This window comes from Ischnura elegans, chromosome X, assembly GCF_921293095.1.
Source record: "Ischnura elegans chromosome X, ioIscEleg1.1, whole genome shotgun sequence".
Taxonomy (NCBI): domain Eukaryota; kingdom Metazoa; phylum Arthropoda; class Insecta; order Odonata; family Coenagrionidae; genus Ischnura; species Ischnura elegans.
In genome coordinates, this window is record NC_060259.1 from 40,116,390 (window position 1) to 40,136,578 (window position 20,189).

General features: G+C 39.7%; 1 protein-coding gene across 16 annotated transcripts in view; it reads left to right on the top strand.

The window, feature by feature from the left end:
• LOC124171771 (catenin delta-2-like) overlaps positions 1-20,189 on the top strand; it is a 229,484-nt gene that overhangs the window by 166,870 nt on the left and 42,425 nt on the right. For 14 of the 16 annotated variants that reach the window (XM_046551086.1, XM_046551089.1, XM_046551093.1 and 11 more), the window contains 3 exons: positions 14,010-14,196; positions 15,413-15,599; positions 17,735-17,998. In XM_046551086.1, the coding sequence (XP_046407042.1) occupies positions 14,010-14,196; positions 15,413-15,599; positions 17,735-17,998 (638 nt within the window). Of the gene's footprint in view, positions 1-10,902; positions 11,060-13,490; positions 13,509-14,009; positions 14,197-15,412; positions 15,600-17,734; positions 17,999-20,189 lie in introns of those variants that run through there. The other 2 variants (XM_046551085.1, XM_046551095.1) reach the window with 2 other exon arrangements.

A 20,189-nucleotide genomic window follows, 5' to 3' on the forward strand; every position in this document is an offset into this window, starting at 1 on the left:
AATTGCCCTGGGTTCGAATTGATTTCAATGGGATTTTTCGGACATATCCCACCTCATATATGGTGTGTTGGGAGCAATTGAAATTCAGTTCTAAATTGGTGGAATTGGACGCAAATTTGTCAACTCATTGGTATTTACCGCTCTTGGAGGATGGGTTAATCAGCCATTAGCGGCTCTATCCCTTCCATTTCCTCCCGACCGTCAAGATGAACACTCATCTGCCGCGCTGTAAATTGCCAGTCTCTGTGGTCACTTGCCTCCCTCATAACTGCTGCTTAATTTCCTTTGATTGTTTTAGTGCCCAATTCGTTGGTTCCAAGAACTGGACGTGACGAAGGACTTCACACGTGGTTCTCCTTGTAATTTTTTGGATACCCAATACTTCATTAATTTCGCTACTGTTTGTATCGGTATTCGCTCCACATATATCTAGGATGCTAATTGCTTAATTTACTAAGAATATAATTTTCCTCTATCCTAATCCAATTTCTATATTTAAATAAACACTTGGCAATTTTCCTCGATTATAAAATGTATTCCAACCTAGCAGTGGCGTAACTAGGAATATGCTTTTGGGGGGATTGGATAGCCTGGCGTGGCGACCTCCCCATGTATTTTTCTTTATTTTTCCGGGAAAATTAAAAAAAAATTATGTGCCTGGAAACACATTTTTCATCATTTTGGCACTAAAAATTTAGCTTCAAGCAAATTCAGTTTTTATATGCCAAAACTAGACAATGGTTTTAAATATTTTTTTTAATTTCTCAGAGGCTGAGGGGAGGGGTCTATCATCTGATCCTCCCGTAGTTAAGCCACTGCGACGTAGGTTTCGATGTAACTACATTATCTTCTGTAGTAACATCGAAACCTAGGTCGGAATAAATTTTATAATCGTGGAAAATTGCAAGTATTTATTTCAATATGGAAAAATTCCTCTCCATCACGCTTGGTTCTTCGGATTTTATTATCCGTATTCGTTGGTTAGTCACATCCCCTTTATTTGTAGTGGGTGAATTAAATTGATTTGTTGTCTTTTTCAATAGCCCACCTTGAATCATCGCCTATTATTTCCTGTGAAATGAAACGAATTCCTATGTATATATCCGTTCGGCTCGTAAGTCTCACTCTTATTTTATCGTGTTTTCGGACTTGGATGGTAGTAGTTCGGTTCCATTATCATATCCTCTCTTTCTCTCTAAAAGACGCTGTAAATTGCCTTCCTCACCGTCTCCGAGTTAGCGATTCTAAACAGTGGCGAATTTAGGATAGGGACAAGGGGGGCTAAGTAGGGGACAACCTCCCAGCAGTAGTGGGGGTCCGAACAAAATTACCATTCTATCTAATGTAAATTGGATATCCAAGGGGGGGCTATAGCCCCCTTAGCCCCCCACCCCCATGGATCCGCCACTGGTTCTAAACATAATCCCAGCCAATTATCTAATAATATATCAGAGAGAGCTTGTATTGCTTCCTTTTATGCTATCATTCTTTTCCAGAGCATACAGTTCTAGTGGTATGTGTTGATTTATTGGTTAAGAATGAGTTGCAAAGTTTCTGTTGCATATAATTGGCTTCCGCAAGCAGGTGAACAATCCGTCAACTCTGAAGAAATACACAGAGCGTATCAACTCCCACGCCTTCATCACTTGATAGGCCTCTGCAATTTGTCCCAAAAATATTTTCCCAAATAATCCCTGATTATTTTTGCTTCCAATGTGTTGCAATCGTAACTTTGGTAAAACTTCTCATCTCTATTTACTTAATTCCCATACCAGTTCATGACACTCTTTATCCTTAACTGTCTACTGCGTCTCTTGATCTTTCTCGTTAGAAATTATCTTCGATTTATCCTCCAGTGTACTTCCCACGTAACGGCTGTGTCTGAATACGCACTTAATCGACTTCTTTGGCGAGTAGTTCTCAACCGCGATATTCCATCCCCTATTTTTCTCTATACTTTTTTGTTTCTTACTTTGTGCGTCCACTGTATCTTTAGCATCATCATCCAACACCGGGTTTTTAATTCTTCTATTCTTTTCTGATCAGTTTTCCTGGTGGTCCATTTTGCAGATCGATAAAGTCGCACTACCCACGCGAAATGTTTTCGTGTACCGCCTCCTTGTGTTTAGCTCTTGTGATATTGCAAAAGTATTCTACTAGGTAAGGTAGGTTTGCATGGAGGATTTTACGAATCGGTCTCTAAAAATGGGCTTCCTTTTTTTCTATTCGCAGTAAGGCTTACTCTAAATCATGCAATCTATAAATGCTATTCTCTTTTCCCATGTACCGAACATTTTTCCCTCTGCCCCTTCCTCCATTTTTTTTCTTCCGCAAAAAGATACCTCTCCTCTCCCGCATGTCTAGCACTTCGCCGTTCATCTTCCTCTCCGTCCATTTCGCTTCTCCTTTCTCCTCCCCACCCACATCGAACGCCTCCAGTCTTTTCTCATTCACCTTCTTCAACATCCACGTTGTTTCACCATAAAGCGTTTCATTCCAGATGATTCTTACGATCGTATATCCAAACATATTTTCCAAAGCCAATCCTGATAGGTAGGTAAGTGGATGATTGTATTCACTATTAGAACGGAATTGTGTATCTTGTCATCAGCGCAAACAATCGAAGTTTGTTACTTATAACTTCAGCCTTTATTCAATAGCCTTGCCTGGTTTACAGGCCTGGTTATTCGGTACATCAACATGTACCAGTTAATGTGTGAATGCATGAACGATTTTGGTGGAACGGAGCATGTTCGAATATATGAACCAAATCAGAACAGTTTCTATATTCTGTTCATGCGTTTGCACAAGGTGGGTGGTTACACGGTGCATTTTCGTGCTCATTCACGCGTTCAAACATTTAGATATCTACTTTTACGTGTTAATGGATCGTGTAACCAGGCCTCAGACTTATCCATTAAGGACTATAAAAATATTAAACTTCATACAGTTCACTATCTATGTTTAATGTTTCCATCCTGGGTTTCTTAATTTAGTTTCATATTCAGGTGACTGATATCGATTGCATCCTCGTCACCGCTTTCCCTGAAAACCAAGTTATTCTTTGCACCAGCACCATCAAACCACATCTTTCATATGCTTCACCGGTATGGCTTTATGCTGTAGCGACTCACCAAAAGACTACAAACCACCGGAAATGTCATCATTCGCTATATAATCAATGCACTGTGGTTTATAAGTGATAAAAATATTCGCAAAGATCTTAGAATCACTCTTCTGCTGCACAGCTTGAAAAACTCTCTTTTTGCCAAATCACCGCTTCTAACTGATAATGACTTATTCTCACACCTCTGGGATTATAACCTCCCAGAGAAATGCAAGCAGAAAGGCCCCAAAACCGCCTTCTTACCTTCCCATTCCCCTTCCTCTTAATTCACCGTACTGATATGCCATGACTTACTATAATATTTGAAACTAAGTGATTGAAATAATTAGTAGATAGCCGAAGGCTGGGAATTGCTAAAAGATAATGAAAGTGAAATAGGTTTTGATCACGGTAGTGACCGCACCGAAGGCACGTCTCATGGGCTGTACCGGTAAGTACTTAAACTCACCCCAACCAGCCAGTTGACGAAAACATATTAAAACGGCGCGTGTGTTTCGTTGGCAGTGTAATATGGCGTTTGTGTGAAAACGGATACTTAAATACTTAGAAATTTTGTACCAATTAGAAGAATTACAACAATTCAATGATTAAAGAATAGATATTATATTTTGAAATTCTTTTACCAATTTTAATAATATTTAACTCTCTCTCACTCAGAGCTGCTTCAGTTACTTCAGAAGTTAAATTTCAAGACCTCTCCTTTGAAAAATGTAAAAAAATCTACTGAATATTATTATTGTAGCAGCTACATATTTCGCCATTAAACTGTAGGTACAGCACAGAAGAGCACGTAATTTTAATCTTCCCTGAATAGAGCTGAAAATGTATACATTTTTTTATTATTGAAATGAAAGGTGGTTGCAATTTTTCACTGTCATTTAATTCGTACAACGCGTTTTGGCTCACAGAGCCATCATCTGGTACAAGACTTGTACCGGATGTTGCTGCCCAACTTGTATCTCAAGTTCTTATACAAGATGATGGGTCTGTAAGCCGAAACGCTTCGTACGAATAAAATCATAGTGGAAAAGTGCAACCACCGTTCATTTCAATATGTCCAACTTCCACTGTACAACGCCTGAATCAGTTGAACTTACATCTTGATGTTACTTAGAAGCAACATTGGGCTATAATGGGTTAAGCAATCTACGCGCGTGGGATATTTATTCAAGAATGGAGTGCAGAGGGGAGGAATTCGGGATGGCGAGAGTAGAATTGTTGGGAAGGAGAGGTGGGTTGGGCCGGGGCAAATTGGAAGATATGAGCTCGGACGTATTTGCTCGGTGGCAAATATGGAGTTTGCGGCGTTGAGGCGAGCGTGTGTGGGGCTGGCGAGCGATGGCGATGGGGAAGAAGAGATTGGTGTCGGGCCCTCCGATCGATCCTTGGAGACATTTCAGAAAGGCGGCGGCGTTTTGGGGGGGCGGCTGGAGTATGGGGGGGCGGGGTGAGGGGGTGTTCGTGGAAGGGACGACATGGCGGAGTGTGTAAGAGAGGAACTTGATGGTGAGGGGGGACTGTTAACGAGGGAGTGATACGCGCTTGAGTGGAAAGGCTCGCAAGGGGGGAGAGGAGGGGGGGGCAAGCTGTGCGCCATTGAGGAAAATTTGGGGGAATCAAGAATTGGATAGGGATTTGAAAAAAGAGATAGTCTTTAAACATAGTAATCGTAGCCGGTTTACAGTTATTTTATGTCTACCTGTCCCGATGGCCCTTCGAATTTCGCAGTCAAGTCTCCGCCAGTTGTGACCCTATGATGAGGGCACATTACCCTCCAAATACAAAATGCCTCAACCAACCCCCTCGTTGTACATAGCTCCTTACTCAGGTAGCCAATTTGGAAAGCGTGCCCGACCGGCAGTTCACTAAGTTGCACTTTATATTTATCATTCCTCTGCCCTTTTAACTTACCAATACAAATTAAGGGTACGTTGTGGCCAGTGCGTGGAGGGTTAGGTTAGGCTACCAATGCAAAAGTCCGGGGATAATGGCAAATTTCGCCGCTGAGACATAATTTGAGGGATCAAGAATTAGGAGTGAATTTAAAAAAAAATCAATATTCATTAAATGTAAAAATCATGACCCATTTATTGTCGTTTTATATCACTCATCGATTGAACCCGAAGGTTGGTTTGGGTCGGTGAGGGTAGAGCTCATCCCGGGCTTACCGCAGGCGTGTGAATATCGCACCTTCTGGATAGGGGGGGCAGCAGTTCTTTTCCCTGGTCCACCTCGCCCTTCAAGGATTTCAACAAAGAGACGTCCTAATGCTTCACCCGCGATTTGAACCCGGGACTCTTCGATCGAAATGTTAGCACTCTACCATTCGATATTAAAAAAACCACTTTCAATTGTTTTTACCAATGAAACATCAAGGGATTGAGTGACATATTAGCGAATATGGCTACGGTCAGAGTGAAATTAAATGCTCAAATAATTGAGCAATTAAGTCATATAGATTTAATATTGTGGAAATATCGATATTCTAACTGTGTAGACATGTCCGCAGACAGAACGGCAGGCGTGTTACTTCATACATTTCAGGTCAGAGGGAACGGCTTCTTTCCCTGGGTCAATTCGCTCTTCCAGAATTTTTGTGTTAGGTGTACGAAGTTCGAACCCGAGACTCTTCGATCGGTGGCTTACAGTTCTACCCACTGGGACACCACGCCCCCTATTTTATATGGGAAGGTTTTAATGATAAAAATAAACTGCCATAGAGTAAACTAAACTTGTATACATACATAAACGAAGAATTAGTCGCGGCAAACGCGACGAAGCAGTTGTTATTAAAACGAATGGGAAAGGGATGGTCATCTTTATCATCTACGTTAACCCTGGACTTGTTTATAAAGTGTATCCTCATTTTTCTGGTTTGATTGAGAGCGGTTCTTTGAAAATTTGCCTCGGGAAGTAAATAGAAGCGACCCAATGTAGGTTCACTATTAATGTACCTACTTCTTTCAGGGTCGCTCATAGGGGGTAGGACTTTTGTCCCTCCCTCCCCGAAATGAGGAAAAACTTTAATCGGTTAAGCTGTTTCTGTAAGCTGTTACCGCCCGGCGCTTAGAGATACACTAGTAATTACTATTCATCTGCTAGTACGAGTGTACTAACTGATTTGTTTTAAATAATAATATATGTGGGTGTTCTTATCCTAGATTACTTAGCCCAACCTTTTATTAATCTCCTCCCGCCCCCAGGATAATTTATGCATTCTGCGGACGAAGAAGTACAGCATAGCTCCTGCACTACTTTGTAATCGTCCTCTAATCTAATTCCATCCTCGTATGCTTGAGGATAGCTGCTTCTTTATCGGTGGCCTGCGGGCATTGATTGTCAAAAAGTCCAGCCCTTCCAATCTTTAAAGTTTTTTAAATGCCTTCGTCGGCCACTTGAGTGAGCGTCTTTGTATCTCTAGTGACGGAAGGTATTTATACACCGTCATATCTTGAGCGCGAGTCCCGCCTGTTGATGTGATTCGTGCCCCACTTCAAGTTCCACCACTCAGGAAGCATATAAATCTAGTTATCGTTCTTAAAATTCCCCCTCTCTCACTTGTTCACCCTCGGATAGTGGATGACCAAAATAAATGTTTCAGATTTGTTCTGTATCCAAAACTCTTTATTTTTTGCCAAACCAGATATTCACAAATGATTTGTTGAAGAAGACAATCGGAGTTAATTGGCGGTTGCGTAACTTTGAGACTATGGAAAAGGAAAATGATTAATCCCGTACGCATTGCGGCTAATAATTATTTATTATCTGACCTTAAAAATATAATTTAAGGTCAGATTTTTGATACCTCTCTCTTGCAAAATGCTTGTCCCATCGTAGTTATACCACTGTTGTTAAGTAATCGTAAAGAACTTGAAATAAAAATTTGTGCTTGGAATTTTTAAAAATCTAATGAAACGGAAGCAGTAATAGTTTCACCTCCTAAACATGCTGAAGTGCATAACTTTGTCGGAACTGAAAGCTGGGACTTGATGCCTGATTGAGCCTTTTAACTTCCGTTTTTCGGCTCTTGGAGGAAAAGGACAAATTGGGTAATGCTGGGAGCTGAGCGTGCCTATTGTCTTTATGCCATTCTAGGTAAGCACTTGTCTATCCAGTGCAGTGTATTGTCTCTAGTTATGGTTGAAAACATAAACGAACAATTAGTGTAGAAGTTTAATTGCGATACTTCATCGTCTCACTGCTTCACCCTGCATTTTCTACATTGCGGAGTAGTATTTGCCTTGATTGTGTCCATTTTCTCTGGAAATGCGAATCAAGGTGCCGACTACTTTAATTAAATGTTTTCATGTCAATGCATATTTAATCTTAAATCATCTAAATAAAATACAGAGGAAAGGAGCGCTATTTATCGAAAGTTGCCGAGGTCGAACAGAGAGCGTAACACAGCTATTGCATAAATTAGGTTGGGAGTCGTCAAAGAGAAAAAATATTAATAATAAGCACAATGGTCTTTACGATGGCTTGATGGTGGCGTCTGATAGATAGTGTTAGCTGAGGGCGAATTTGTATCTCGATAGCGCGGGAGAAGCAAGCTACGGTGATGCGGGAATCGTCAATCGTTACTGACACCGCTGCCCTCTTTCCGCCGCAGATAGCATTGAGACGCCGGCCACCTACTCAGCATTCTGCGAAAGAAGTATGTACTCATGTCGTGAACATACGCGTCTGACGTATTTACGAATGCTTAGCCTCGCGCTTTTTTCCTCATAGGAGCCTCTTACTTTAGCAAGTACCGCTGACTAGTACCGCTGACGCTCACATACAGCAGTGGTATATCTCTCGCCGCGTAGTTCCCTGAGAGTCACCAGGGTCTCCAATATATTCGAGACTTTGTATTCCATGACTAAACTGGATTTTCCTGGTCGAAATTAACGCTTTCCTGGTTATCACGAAGAGTAAGCTCATGTTCATTGTGCAGTTGATAATTTTATATTGGCAACAAAATACTCGGGCTGAAATATGTTTTGCGCAATCGACTGAAATGCTCAGGTTAAATTAAATATGAAGAAAATCACAGTGTTATCGATTCGAAATCTAGAGTGATTTGCAATATAATGCAACGGTATGTGAGATAAATAGTGTAATCTCTGGGTATCCTAAGGAGTGGCTAGTATCTGACGCCTTTTGATATTTTTCACTTACTTCATGTATGTTGGCGAGTCTACTTCATATATTTACGTGAAAAACTAACCTGATTTAAGCAATGCAGTTTCAACAAAAAGGTTTTTATTAAGTTTAGGTCCAAAATATATGACATGGGTGTATTTTTCAGAAATCTTTAGTAGGATCAGATGGCAGTGGACAAAATGATGGCACTCTCTAATATGAATTTTCCTTTATTCCCAGACGAATCCGAAACTAGCACATACCCTGCGGGATGAACTAATTAATGCATTACGTGATAATTGTTTTATGTATATTTTGTTGAGGAATTGGTGTAGCGTTGTAGTTTATGTTTTTGGCCTTCTTATATGTTTTTATCACCCCGTGGATGCAATATACTATATTCCGAAACTTTTGCGAGGACTCTGCTGATATTTATGACTTTACTTTTATATATGTTCCTGCTTCTTATTATTCTTGATTGGAGGTCGATATGGCAGACAAATAATTAGCATATAAACCATTATCGGTAATGGCCTCCTGGAATAAATACATATAACATGGTCACTTGCCTACGTAGTCAGTTCTTCTTTCTCTTATTTCTCATATCGGCCTCAGCCTCCTATCGCTTGAGTCTGCATCTTGCCCTCGGTGAACATCCGTGTTCTCATAAAGATTTTATCTGCTCTATACACACATTCTTTGAGAACACACACTTTCTTTGTGACAAACCAATCTCCATTCTTCCATATGAATCTTTCTTGTAACCCAAGTGGACTTCTCCTTATTAATGACAGTGTTTAGCTTCCTTTTAAAGGATAAGCCCAACTTGTATCGGCAATGTTTAATCAGGCTGCAAATATATATTTTTTCTTTGCCGTGCTATTTCAGGTTGGACGTGTCGTTAGTAATTTCATACGTCGTTCATGTGCATATATTTAATTGTTTTTATTCATTTACTAAAAGATTATTTTTCAATGTGTTATATGAGATGTGCTTTTGATAAGCATTTTTTTAGCCTCGATAAAATCGTAATTTCTCTTTTGTTTCTTCGTGGTCTTTTCCCTGAAGACGAAGAGTCCCTCGCGGAAAATTTCACGATCGATGGAAAGTTTTTTATTATCATCAATTATGCAAATAACTGAGCCGGGTAGTACTAATAAATAATCAAATTACGTCGAGGTAGGGCTAAAAATAGGTTTTCATGTTAATATTTGCCGTGCATCCGATGCGAAATACACTGCCGTATGTTGTGGGACAAGTGGGGTAGCTAAGATACGTATCATTGAGTAATTGATTGGCAAAGGTGATTTTATAGCAACGTTGTTTTCCGTGTAAGTTTGAATTAAGTATTGTGAAAAGAGTGTTTTTTGTACATTTAAGCTATACCATTCAGTCGGGGGTTATAGTTCTGGTGGGTGGGCCTTTTCTCGCTTACTGCTCGAATAGTCTTGATTAATAACCCAGATTCAGCCTTCCCGCTCTCGCTAACCAATATCTGCGTAGTGGGAAGCGGCACAGGGGATGAGACTGGCCTCCTTACCCTGAATGTGCTAGATTCTCGCGTCTGTGGCTCTGTTTGGGGTGAGCTCTACCCTAACTCACTCCTACCTCCTGGTTAGAGCTTGGAGTAACTGAGCAAACGGGGTATCAGATTCTTGATTCTGGTGAGCTCCAGGCCCCAATGTGAACTACGTTCTAGTAAATAATTAAATAAATGTTATGGTTCATTCGGGTGAAAAGTAGGCCATGGTAGTAAGCCATGTCTTGCACCTGAGACTAACCCCCCTTGCATCAAGTTACGACCCTGCCGTGCTTACATGTTGTGCTCCTGCGTGAGGGTTTATTCTCTCGCGGGGTTCGCGTTGCTGTGGTGGCGAGAGTGCTGGCTTAACACCCTCTGGACCCGGGTTCGAATCCCGGCGGTGCCAAAGATTTTTCAGATGTTTTCCGATGTATGCTTGAGTGTTGTGTGGAGGTCACCTCTGGTACATCACATCGTCCGTCGGACGGTACGCTAGGCCGTGGTTCCATCTTTCTATCTAGGCCGTGGCTATCTTTCGTCAAGAGCCGGCTAATGCCGACGCCAGGTTTATCTCCATCATCCCTTGCCTACTGTTTCATTGTGGGGCAAATGAAGCTAGCTATCTGTAATCTCAATAAAATGCCATACGAGGGAGCATAACAACCGTAGAGAAACTCACAAATCGTCGTTAAAGTAAGACATAATACGTAAAATACGGTAGGCTAATAGTACCCAAGAATCCACGAAACTTACCAAATTACCTCAAGATATGGCTTATGACGTCGCTGGGTTTCTCTCCGTCCTTCCTCCCTGCCCATTCATCATGGGCTTGCAAATAGTTGTTTGTCTGTCGCCTCCTCGATGCCACATCAATTATTCTGCTGAAAAGTAAACATCCTTTCTGAACTCGACAACTTCCGCGGAACCTGCGTCATCCTCACGCCCGGTATTCAAACGGTATATCTTTTAATAAATTCCCGGAATCTGTTCGTTTAGTGGATGGCATTTGATTTCCGGGCTTTCGCGTCCATATGATTCCTCCTCCAGTACGTACTGGCTGCGTCCCTGGGAAGCCCTACGTGAAGCAACCGTGTCAACAACCCCGCCCTCCTTGTCAGATTAAGCGCTGATAAGACGAGTCACTCTCTTCGAAGTATGTACTTTTCTATCGCATCAGCCGTCCCAATATATCGTTTGCACCGCTAACGTCCACAAATAAATCCATCCATGTTACCTTCACGTCGAAGAATGGCTTGGGCGAGGGATCCTGACTTTCATTACATGTGAGTAACCGTCTTTGGAAACAGTGTGACTTCTACAGCTCTGATTTCATGCCTTGCGATCTGGTATTTCTTTTTGCATTAGTTATTCGTGACGTTACACTGTTGTGCATCTTGACGAAGATGGTGATCGAAGATGATTGTGTTGAGTGATTGGCTGGATTGCTGTGTTGCGAACTTGGGCCCAAGGATCTTACTGTTAAACACCCGTTTTTCTCGGTGCCTACGTGCACCTCTTGTGATCTCACGTGTGATTTTCGCCACATTGATTCGCGATGCCATGTCTTGGTGAACATTTAAGAGGAAATGCCAAAATTCGGTTTATGGTTGTGGCTCCTGCCTCAGGTGTCAGTCGTGACCAGCTTAGAGGCGTACTCTCCAAGATGAGGTCTTTCAAAGTGACCCCAGTGAATATTTTTTGCTTTCAGGGGACGTGTTTAGCGTCTTCCCACTTCTCTGACGTCATCAAATCCTTCTAATCCTTTGTTTACTGCTTCAGCGAGGTGAAATAGTTTCTTCTGCTACCTTGAATATAATAACATTTCGCGCTAGGAGGGATTGGACGATCGTGACTCTTAATCATTTTTACTGAATTAGTGGTAGGAGATTATCTATTTTAAGATATATAATCATCTCCCTGTCTACCTTTCTACCTATCTGTCAGGTCTAATCACTCTTTCGTAGTATCTATCCCAGGTCCATCACCAAAGATGATAGCAGCCCTATTTAGTATGTAGTGTTGGAGAAACGCAGTCTTACGCCCGTGACAAACCTTAAGCATTAGTACAATGAACTAGTTTCCACCCACCCACTATCGTCCAGTGAAGTTAAGTTTGAGCTTACCTTCTATAAAAGGAAAATGTTCTGAACTCTACTTTCTTCGTAACCAAATAACCGAGATAACTGGCTGAGATGTTTTTCAGTGAGAGAGCTGAACTAGTTTGCACGGCTGGGCTCCAAACACGTAGACTCTCTCCATCAGTGGCTTACAGTTACAAGAAATTGGGTGGAATTGTTTTCCCCCTTCCCTTTAGATGACTTGAATAGTGTTTGGACGAGCCTTTAGGATGAAGAAATATTGTGTTCAGCTGATAAGGTTTCCTATGTAAAAACAGGGAGATTAGACAAAATGTCACGGGAAAACAGTTCTTTAATAAAGCTATGAACGGAGTGTAAAGAATTCTGCTTGCACTCATAGAAACACGTAGGACATTCTCAGGATGCATACCTCACCGAATTTCAAATTTAGAACATGAATGGTGATCATACCATTTATACGCCTGAGAAATGATTTTACTGACGCGCTAGCTCCTGCAACATTCTTGAGTGTCAAGAGCCTTATTTAAATGTATTATTGCAGTAATTATTAGTGATAGATTAGGTAAAAATTTGGATAACCAAGGCGTATATTATTTTCCAATGCATTCACGCAGATTCGCTATAAACAAAAGCCTAACGAATTGGACGCACGCAGATGTGCGTTTTGTTGTTTTAATATGCATTTGTATGCGTTATTCGAATGCGAATGTTGTGGTCTGAGAAATGAAAGCAATTTCCGTGCCCTTAATGGTTTGTTAGTTATTCTTAAAATAATTGAAAAGGAATCTACTCGAGGGAAAATTGTGTAAAAGCGGTCATTGTAGCTGTTGCAAATGTCTTTCGGGTGTACCCTGCGTATTCCTAGGGTTTTTGCCCGAGGTTTCGCGGCCGTTGCGGGTCACTGTTTCAAAGGTAATGAATGTAGATTATCTATGAAAAAGTGACCAGCAACGGCCACGAAACGTCGAGCAAAAACCGTACGAATACGCGGGTTACACCCAAAAGACATCTCCTGCAACTATTTGTACTGTACTTTTTCTCTGTATTCCACCCCACGAATATCGCTCTTACTCTCTTGGGCTACAAACAGTTTAAAAAAGCAAAATGATAGTGTATAATATTTTTGTCCTAAAAAGTGTATGTCAGGGGTATGGATTACTCCTACTTGTTGTCGAAATCAAATCTTAAGGCTCAATATGTGATGCTTATGGGCTCGGAAACGAATCTTCAAGAAAACAAGGGAAGAGGCCTCCAAAATATGTATGCTGTGGAAAGCTAGTGGATTATTATCATATATTTCTTTAAGTTGGTTGAGCAATTTACTGTCAAATGTGATATCCTTTAGTATGAAGAATTGTTCTGCAATTTTTGCAATTAAATGCTTAACTCACTTTTTACATGGTGTCATGAAACTAAAAGAACATACTCTGGTTGGCAACATAAGACTTGCTTTTCCATAGTAAGGACAACTCTAGCGTCACCACTAATTAATTGGCTCTTTAGAAATTTCAAATAACTTTTGTAACCTCACAGAGTCTAAAATATACCCTACTTAAATACATCTTAATTAGTGTGAAATTCTCCACCCGTATTCCTGGTATTCTATGCTGGAAAATTTTTCTACTTCTTAAAGGTTAGTATGAAATGAAGTTGGGAAATATTTAGCGTACTTTCTACGTACATACAAACTTCTACCCTTAAGTCATGTTTTTACTGTGGAAGAGTTATCCGCAGTGTGTGTTTGGTTCTCATCTTCAGCTTTAATTGTTGGCTGCAAATCGCATTGTGTGAAATTGATCAAGCGTTTCTTGTCCATTGATTTGTTTACATATATGTCTCTTTTGGGGAAAGTTTTATCTGTTGAGCCATTAATTTTGTATATGTAGTTGTTTTCAACGCAAAAAATATTATTTTCATGGAATCACAGCAGTCTTCAAGTGAAAGATCCATTCTTTTTGTTCCTTAAAATTTTTGGTCCTATTTTGAAGGGAGTATTGGTTCCTGTGAGTGTGGTTTTTATTTAGGTGAAATTCAGTCATTGACTTACACTAATAGGTGCATCAAACAGGTACTTGTGTATTTGCAAGGGGAATAAATATTTTCCGAACTAATGATAGCATTCTTTATCCCACAGAGGACAACCTGAACTGCAACAGGCAAGTGCCTATGCAGTAGATGTGGGCTATCATCCCACTAATGGTCATCCAGATAATCATTCCCCCAACTCTTCGCATATTTCTCTGCACGGTGGAGATCCAGCTACAGGAGCCTCTACTGGAACATTAGTCTCTAGAACACAAAAGCAACAAACTACTCAGCAGGTAATAACTTTATTGTGCCTGATAGATTACTCTGAGAACTCTATTTTTGAAAATTGCTCTATTTTGCATTCCTCTTTAAATGTCATCAGTCTTCAGTTCTTGCTGTTCACGGTTGAGTTTTATTATTTAGTCACCAGATTAATTGTGTATGTATCCTATTTTTGGTAGGCTTTATGATATTGATGAATGGATACACACTATTGCCACACAAGCCTTGCCCTTGAATATAAATATGTACATGTTATCATGGGTAGTTTAATGTTGCCTCTGTAATCCCAGTACAGTGAGTAAAATAATTGAAGGTTATCCATGTTGATTCATTGAATCAAGGAAAGATTTATGTTCACGGGAGGTAATGCTACAACAATGGAAAGGAATGACCTAAAGTAGAAATGATGGACCTTCCCATCCCAAACAAAAACCCTCGAGTTGCAAGGTGGGCCAGCAAAAAGAACTGGTCCCCCTACCCTTAATGTGTGGTATCACTTGCCTGTGGCTTAGTCTAAGATGAACTCTATCCTCACCAAGAGTATTTTCTAATTGCAATGGAGAATTGGCCATAATAGGTGAGGTGGGGGTGGATGTCCTATCCCCTCTCCCCAAATATTTTTCATTATTTTCCTCATTGATATAGATCGTGCGTGGTCACGAGCATGGGTGTAAAGGGTGGGATTATGGTGTGGGAAATATTTATACCATGGGTGTAATTTGCAATGAAAAAAATCCTTCAGGTTAGTGGGGATTCGAATACAGCTCTCCAGAATGCCAGTCAGATGTGTTACAGGGCTGGAAAAAGCCAAGTATTTGCTGGAGATTTGGCTAATGCCTTGAATTTGGCCCTATATTAGGGAAACAGATGTTAAAGATTGGTGAGATTGAGAGGGGAAAAGTGATGACACAGTCATTAAAGTGTATTTATGTGGGTGCGTCTGATCTGGTGAATTTGAAAATGATTACGGAGGAGGAGCATTAATTGTCTTGACTGTGAAATTTTAGTTTTCCTCTACCATCTTATATGGATTCTGAAAAAATTTCAACACATAATTAGTTTGACAGATTTTCATAGTCATTTTCTGGGTGAAAATCGTTGGGTTTCTTTCATAAGTGTTAACAGATATATCCACAAAAGTAAATTACCCCTTTTTTCCAGATGAGAAAGTGTTTGTCCTCAATGCTGGTATTCATTTCTGACCATAATTTTGATCTCTTTTTATAGGTAACCACTGTCACTAAAGTTGTGCGTGAAGTCCACCACATGGGGCCGGATGGGCAGCCTGTTGAGTACGCCACCTATGGTGGAACGGGAGTAGTACCACCTACGGTTGGAGCAGCACCAACCTATCCAACGTTTGGCAACTATGAGCATCTTGCTGCTCAAGAGCCTTATCCTGATGTCGATCCATGTAAGTTAGTGACCCACTGGCTGTTAAAGGGCATACTTGCATTTGATGAAAAAGTACCATTTCATAAATTACTGGAAAAAGTATGTAGAAAGATTGTGGATTTTGTAAACTTGATGCTACCATTTTAGATAGTAGCACATTCCATGCCATCCAAAAACTCCGCTGTTCATAAACCTTCCTCTTCCATATTATGATAAAATATTTTGCCAAATTTTACATCCAGATAAGAGCCTGTGAAGTGTTACACAGATGTTAATGAAAGGGCTAGAGAAGTAGGCTTACAATGTTATCATTGAATAAGAACAGGCAAAGCAAGAAAGATGTCATTAGAGACGGTGATCTAACCTTAATGTTACAACAATTAATTGGAACCAGGATTTTTCTCTCCTATATCAGCAGAAGTTGAGCTTTTAATTGTTTAATTATTTTCACATATGTTGTGCTAGCTTTCAGTGATATCCTCCATAGCTCTTAGAAATGATGTGTTAGGGTCTGTCATGATTTGATCGTATCAGTCCATAAAGTACGTAACTTCTCATTCTTATATTTATTTAATAGGAGAGCATACATTTGCTGTCATACTTTCTGTTTGCTCTTTAGAGATGTGACTAGAGGGTCTCACATTTCTCTGTGACATTCTAATTTAGCACTCTTTTGATGAAGCTTATACCTATAGAGTATGGATTACATTTTCAAGTAGATATGCCTACTAAGAAAATATTTCACAGATGCAATGGCAAAGTTTGTACAGATGTGTGGATAATTCAGTCAGTCAATTCATTCACCTTTTCTTTTATCATGAAAAATGTATAGACCGGCATTTTTCCATTTTCCAATCCATTGCCTACTTTTTGAGCTGTTTTCAGTGAATAAATTTTGGCTTTAACCCTTCGGTAAATAAGTTGATGATATCATGAACTCCTGCCAGCCAGGTTGCTGCTTTTCAGCTACTCTCCTCCTAATAATATCGACAAATTTGGGCTATATGCTGTAGAAGTTATCTGAAATGCTGTTGCACTTTTCCACAAATTTAATTTGCCACAGTATTTCTGTAACTCCTCCCCTCCTTGCATCGGCCAGGCGTGCCTTTTTGTTCTCTGTACACTTGTGAAGCCATCCTCCAATAAGCTGGACTCCTTGAAGTTGTCAATGAAATGGAAATCTAATGGCATCACCAAATTATCAAAAGTGGGTGGCAACTTCCACAATCTTTTTATTTTAAACCTAAGTTTTTTTTCTTTTCTAAGCCTAAGAGAGAATGGCTAAATGAGAATGAGTTTTCTTGTGGTAACGTATCTTTCCCTTCCATCTGCTGAATTCTTTTAATGGATTGAGTTTTGGAGCCTGTGTGAATGTTCCCATTCGGTAGAATCTTAATATGACCATCAAGATGGGAGGGGAGGCCCAAACATATAATTAGAAGATGCAGATGATCCATCCATGATCAATATCTAACTAATTTTTACTTTGTTTTCCCTGCATCTTTTTGCACCTATTGGAAATTACATTTTCTGGTGGGGAAGGGAGAATATTGTACTCGTTTGTGGATACTACAAGGGAAGTGATAGGAGAATAATCCAATGACTGTTTTATGGAATGATGGATAATTGAGGTTTTACTGTAATTTTATAAGAGGAGAAGATGGCTTGCGCCTAGTAAATAGCTCTCCCTCTCCAAACTTTAGGTATTTTCTCTTCGTATATATGTGTAACGTTTTGATGATTATGATGTAGCTGTTGCTCTGAAGAGATGTTTAAAGGTAAAAATATTTATCCATACAAATTGAAAACTGCCATTTTTTATATTTGGCTCATATCTTTCAGTTACCTAAAAGTATTTTAAAGGTAAATTTTTGGGCCATGTTTATTTTCTCAGGCCTTATGTTTTTTTTCAGTTTAACAGTCTTTTCATCTGGAAGCAGTTGATCCATTTCCAGTACGCATTTTCTGCTTTTAGCTAGGCATTTCTTAGTGTTAGCCTATTGTTAGCTGATATTTTCTGGTAGCTCCAAGTTCTAACTTGGCCATTTAGTTGCTGTTAACTTTTTGTGAATGGTATATATTTTACTCGCCACGGTAAGTAGTTTGGTGCTAAAATTGCTGTCTTATACAAGCTTTTGTTGTTTTCCTCATTAGCGCGGAGATATCAGGATCCCTACAGACCAACGTACCAAGACTATGACCATTATCCTACCCGGCCTGAGTACCAGTACCAAAACCCAGCTTACCCTTCTGCCTATCCGGGCTACCCTGATGCAACTAATTATGTTGAGCAAGGGGGAGGCCCAGTGGTAGTGCCCGGTGCTGGGCCAGTGGCTTATGGTGAAAGGCCCCCCACTCCACCTAGCCCCAGTGAGCGCAGTGAATCACCACCTCCACAACAAGCGCCTCCCCCTCACGGTTAGTGTTACTCTGGGGTAGCATCCCTTGATCTCAGTAGATAGTTTCTTGCATGTATCTGTCGGTGAATTTGATCCTGCTAAAATGTGGTTGTCCATCGGTTATCATGATGGGAATTCCTAATAAAAGTCCTGATTGTTGCAATTTGCTCTATTCTTATTATGCTTTAAAATATGTAAATGTAATGAACTATGACCAATAGCTACTCTGGTTGGGACTAACTCGTAGCATTCAATAGGGCTTCCAGGGTGTATCATAAGATTAGCTCTAAAGACAATCCATTTAGGTTTCAAGAAGTTGAGTTGATAGAATTTAAATCCATTAATATAGGTTTGTATCAATCAAAAAACACTGATAAATTCTTTTTCTTATTTTGTGATGTAGATGTTAGTTTTATACAATAAAATGTGATTGCTAATATTTCTCCCATTCCATTACATCCACTTCACAAGAATTTTGGCTTGCTGGAAGATGTATCATATAATTTATTTCATGCATGTCTATTATCCTCTTTCAAGACTATATTTCCCTTTCTAGCAATTAAAATTCATTTTTCAGATCATCTTCTATCAGATATCTATGCTTATCTTAGGAAGATTTAGATTATTTGATTATGTAGTAAAGAATTTTTGATGTTATATGCTGAACATTGTAGTCCTCTACATCCTTTGTGCAAATTTTTAAAATTTACGAGACTTATCAATGATGCCTAAATTAGTTGAATCCAGCTGTAGAAAAAATGCAACTAAGCAATAATATGGAAAGCTAAAACTAAATTGTTCTTCCTTAGTAAAATGGCAGGGATTTATTGCCTATATATTTCTATTCTCGTAAAACTAAATCTGATAGGAATTTACTTGAACTGTTTAACACAAAGTTGTTTTCAATGCAGTTTTTTTTGGAATGCAGCATTTGAATGAAGTTGAGGATTCCTGTATTCAAATCATATGCATCTTCTTTTATCAAAATTGATATTTCCCCTCGCAGGGCAGAAGTAGGCATCCATCCTCGCGTGCATGTGTGCCAAGAGAAGGGTTTTTTTTTATCATTCTCTTATTCCAGCAAATATATATTTCCTAGTAAATGGTAAATAGGTTAATGTAGTTCTTCAGTCATCATGAGACTAGAAGTTTTTTGGTGGAAATGTTTTCATCCAAAATACATTGATGACAGAGTTCAATAGTCAACCTCCATATTTATCTGCCATTATAAATATACTCTTGTTCCATTTTTGCTTTTGTTTGTCTAGAAAACATTATTTTTACTTTTAAACAGGATCAGTTTTGCATTAGCTGCAATGCCTTTTAGAGTAAATAATTCTCTTTAAAAGCTTTGGATTGTTTTTTCAGCAGGTGTTATGATAGACACGGAGATTAGTTGTAGTGTTCTGAGGTTGGATTGAAAATTAAGTTCTTTTGGCTAACAGGAAATTGGATTCAGGGCAATTAAATTGATGATGGCAGATTATTATCTATTAAATATTGCTGTATGATGGGCTGCACAAAATTAATTATGTAGCCTAAGGGAATTGGGCTTTGAGGTCAATGGTATTGAGCATCAGTTTTTATATTTAGTTCCAATACTTAAGTGGGTGAAAGGGTGGGACCGAATCAAGTAGGGGTGAATGTAGGGAAAATTTCTCGGCTCATGACTTTCTTGTAGCCAATAAGATGATTACAGGTGAGGCATAGGGCCTTGGAAATTCAGTCCCTCTCTGGCCTCCATTGTGATAAAATCATGAGTTACTTGTATTGACAAAGGTAATAAAGTGGTACCTTGTGATATGGGTGCCCTGACATACGAGATATTTGAGATACGAGCTGTCGAGCGAGCTAAGTTTCACTTTGATATACAAGCAAAATATGTGATATGAGGAACAGCTGGATACTGTGCTGCACACGGCCCACCAGCCATCAATGTACTGCACCTGAGCCTTGTGCATCTCGCATTATCCCACGTATCCCACCAGTGTGTGTGTTTACCTCGCAGTCAAAGCATCTTTGCAAAGCATTTCTGTACAATTCATATTTGTCACTTATAAATACATTTTTTAAATCAAAAATACGTAATAAAAGAATTGGGGTAGTATTATAGGGGCTGGAACTGATTAATGGCATTTCAATGGGGGAAATTGCTATGAGGTATGAGCAAATTGATATGTTAGCTAGGTTACAGAATGAATTAAACTCGT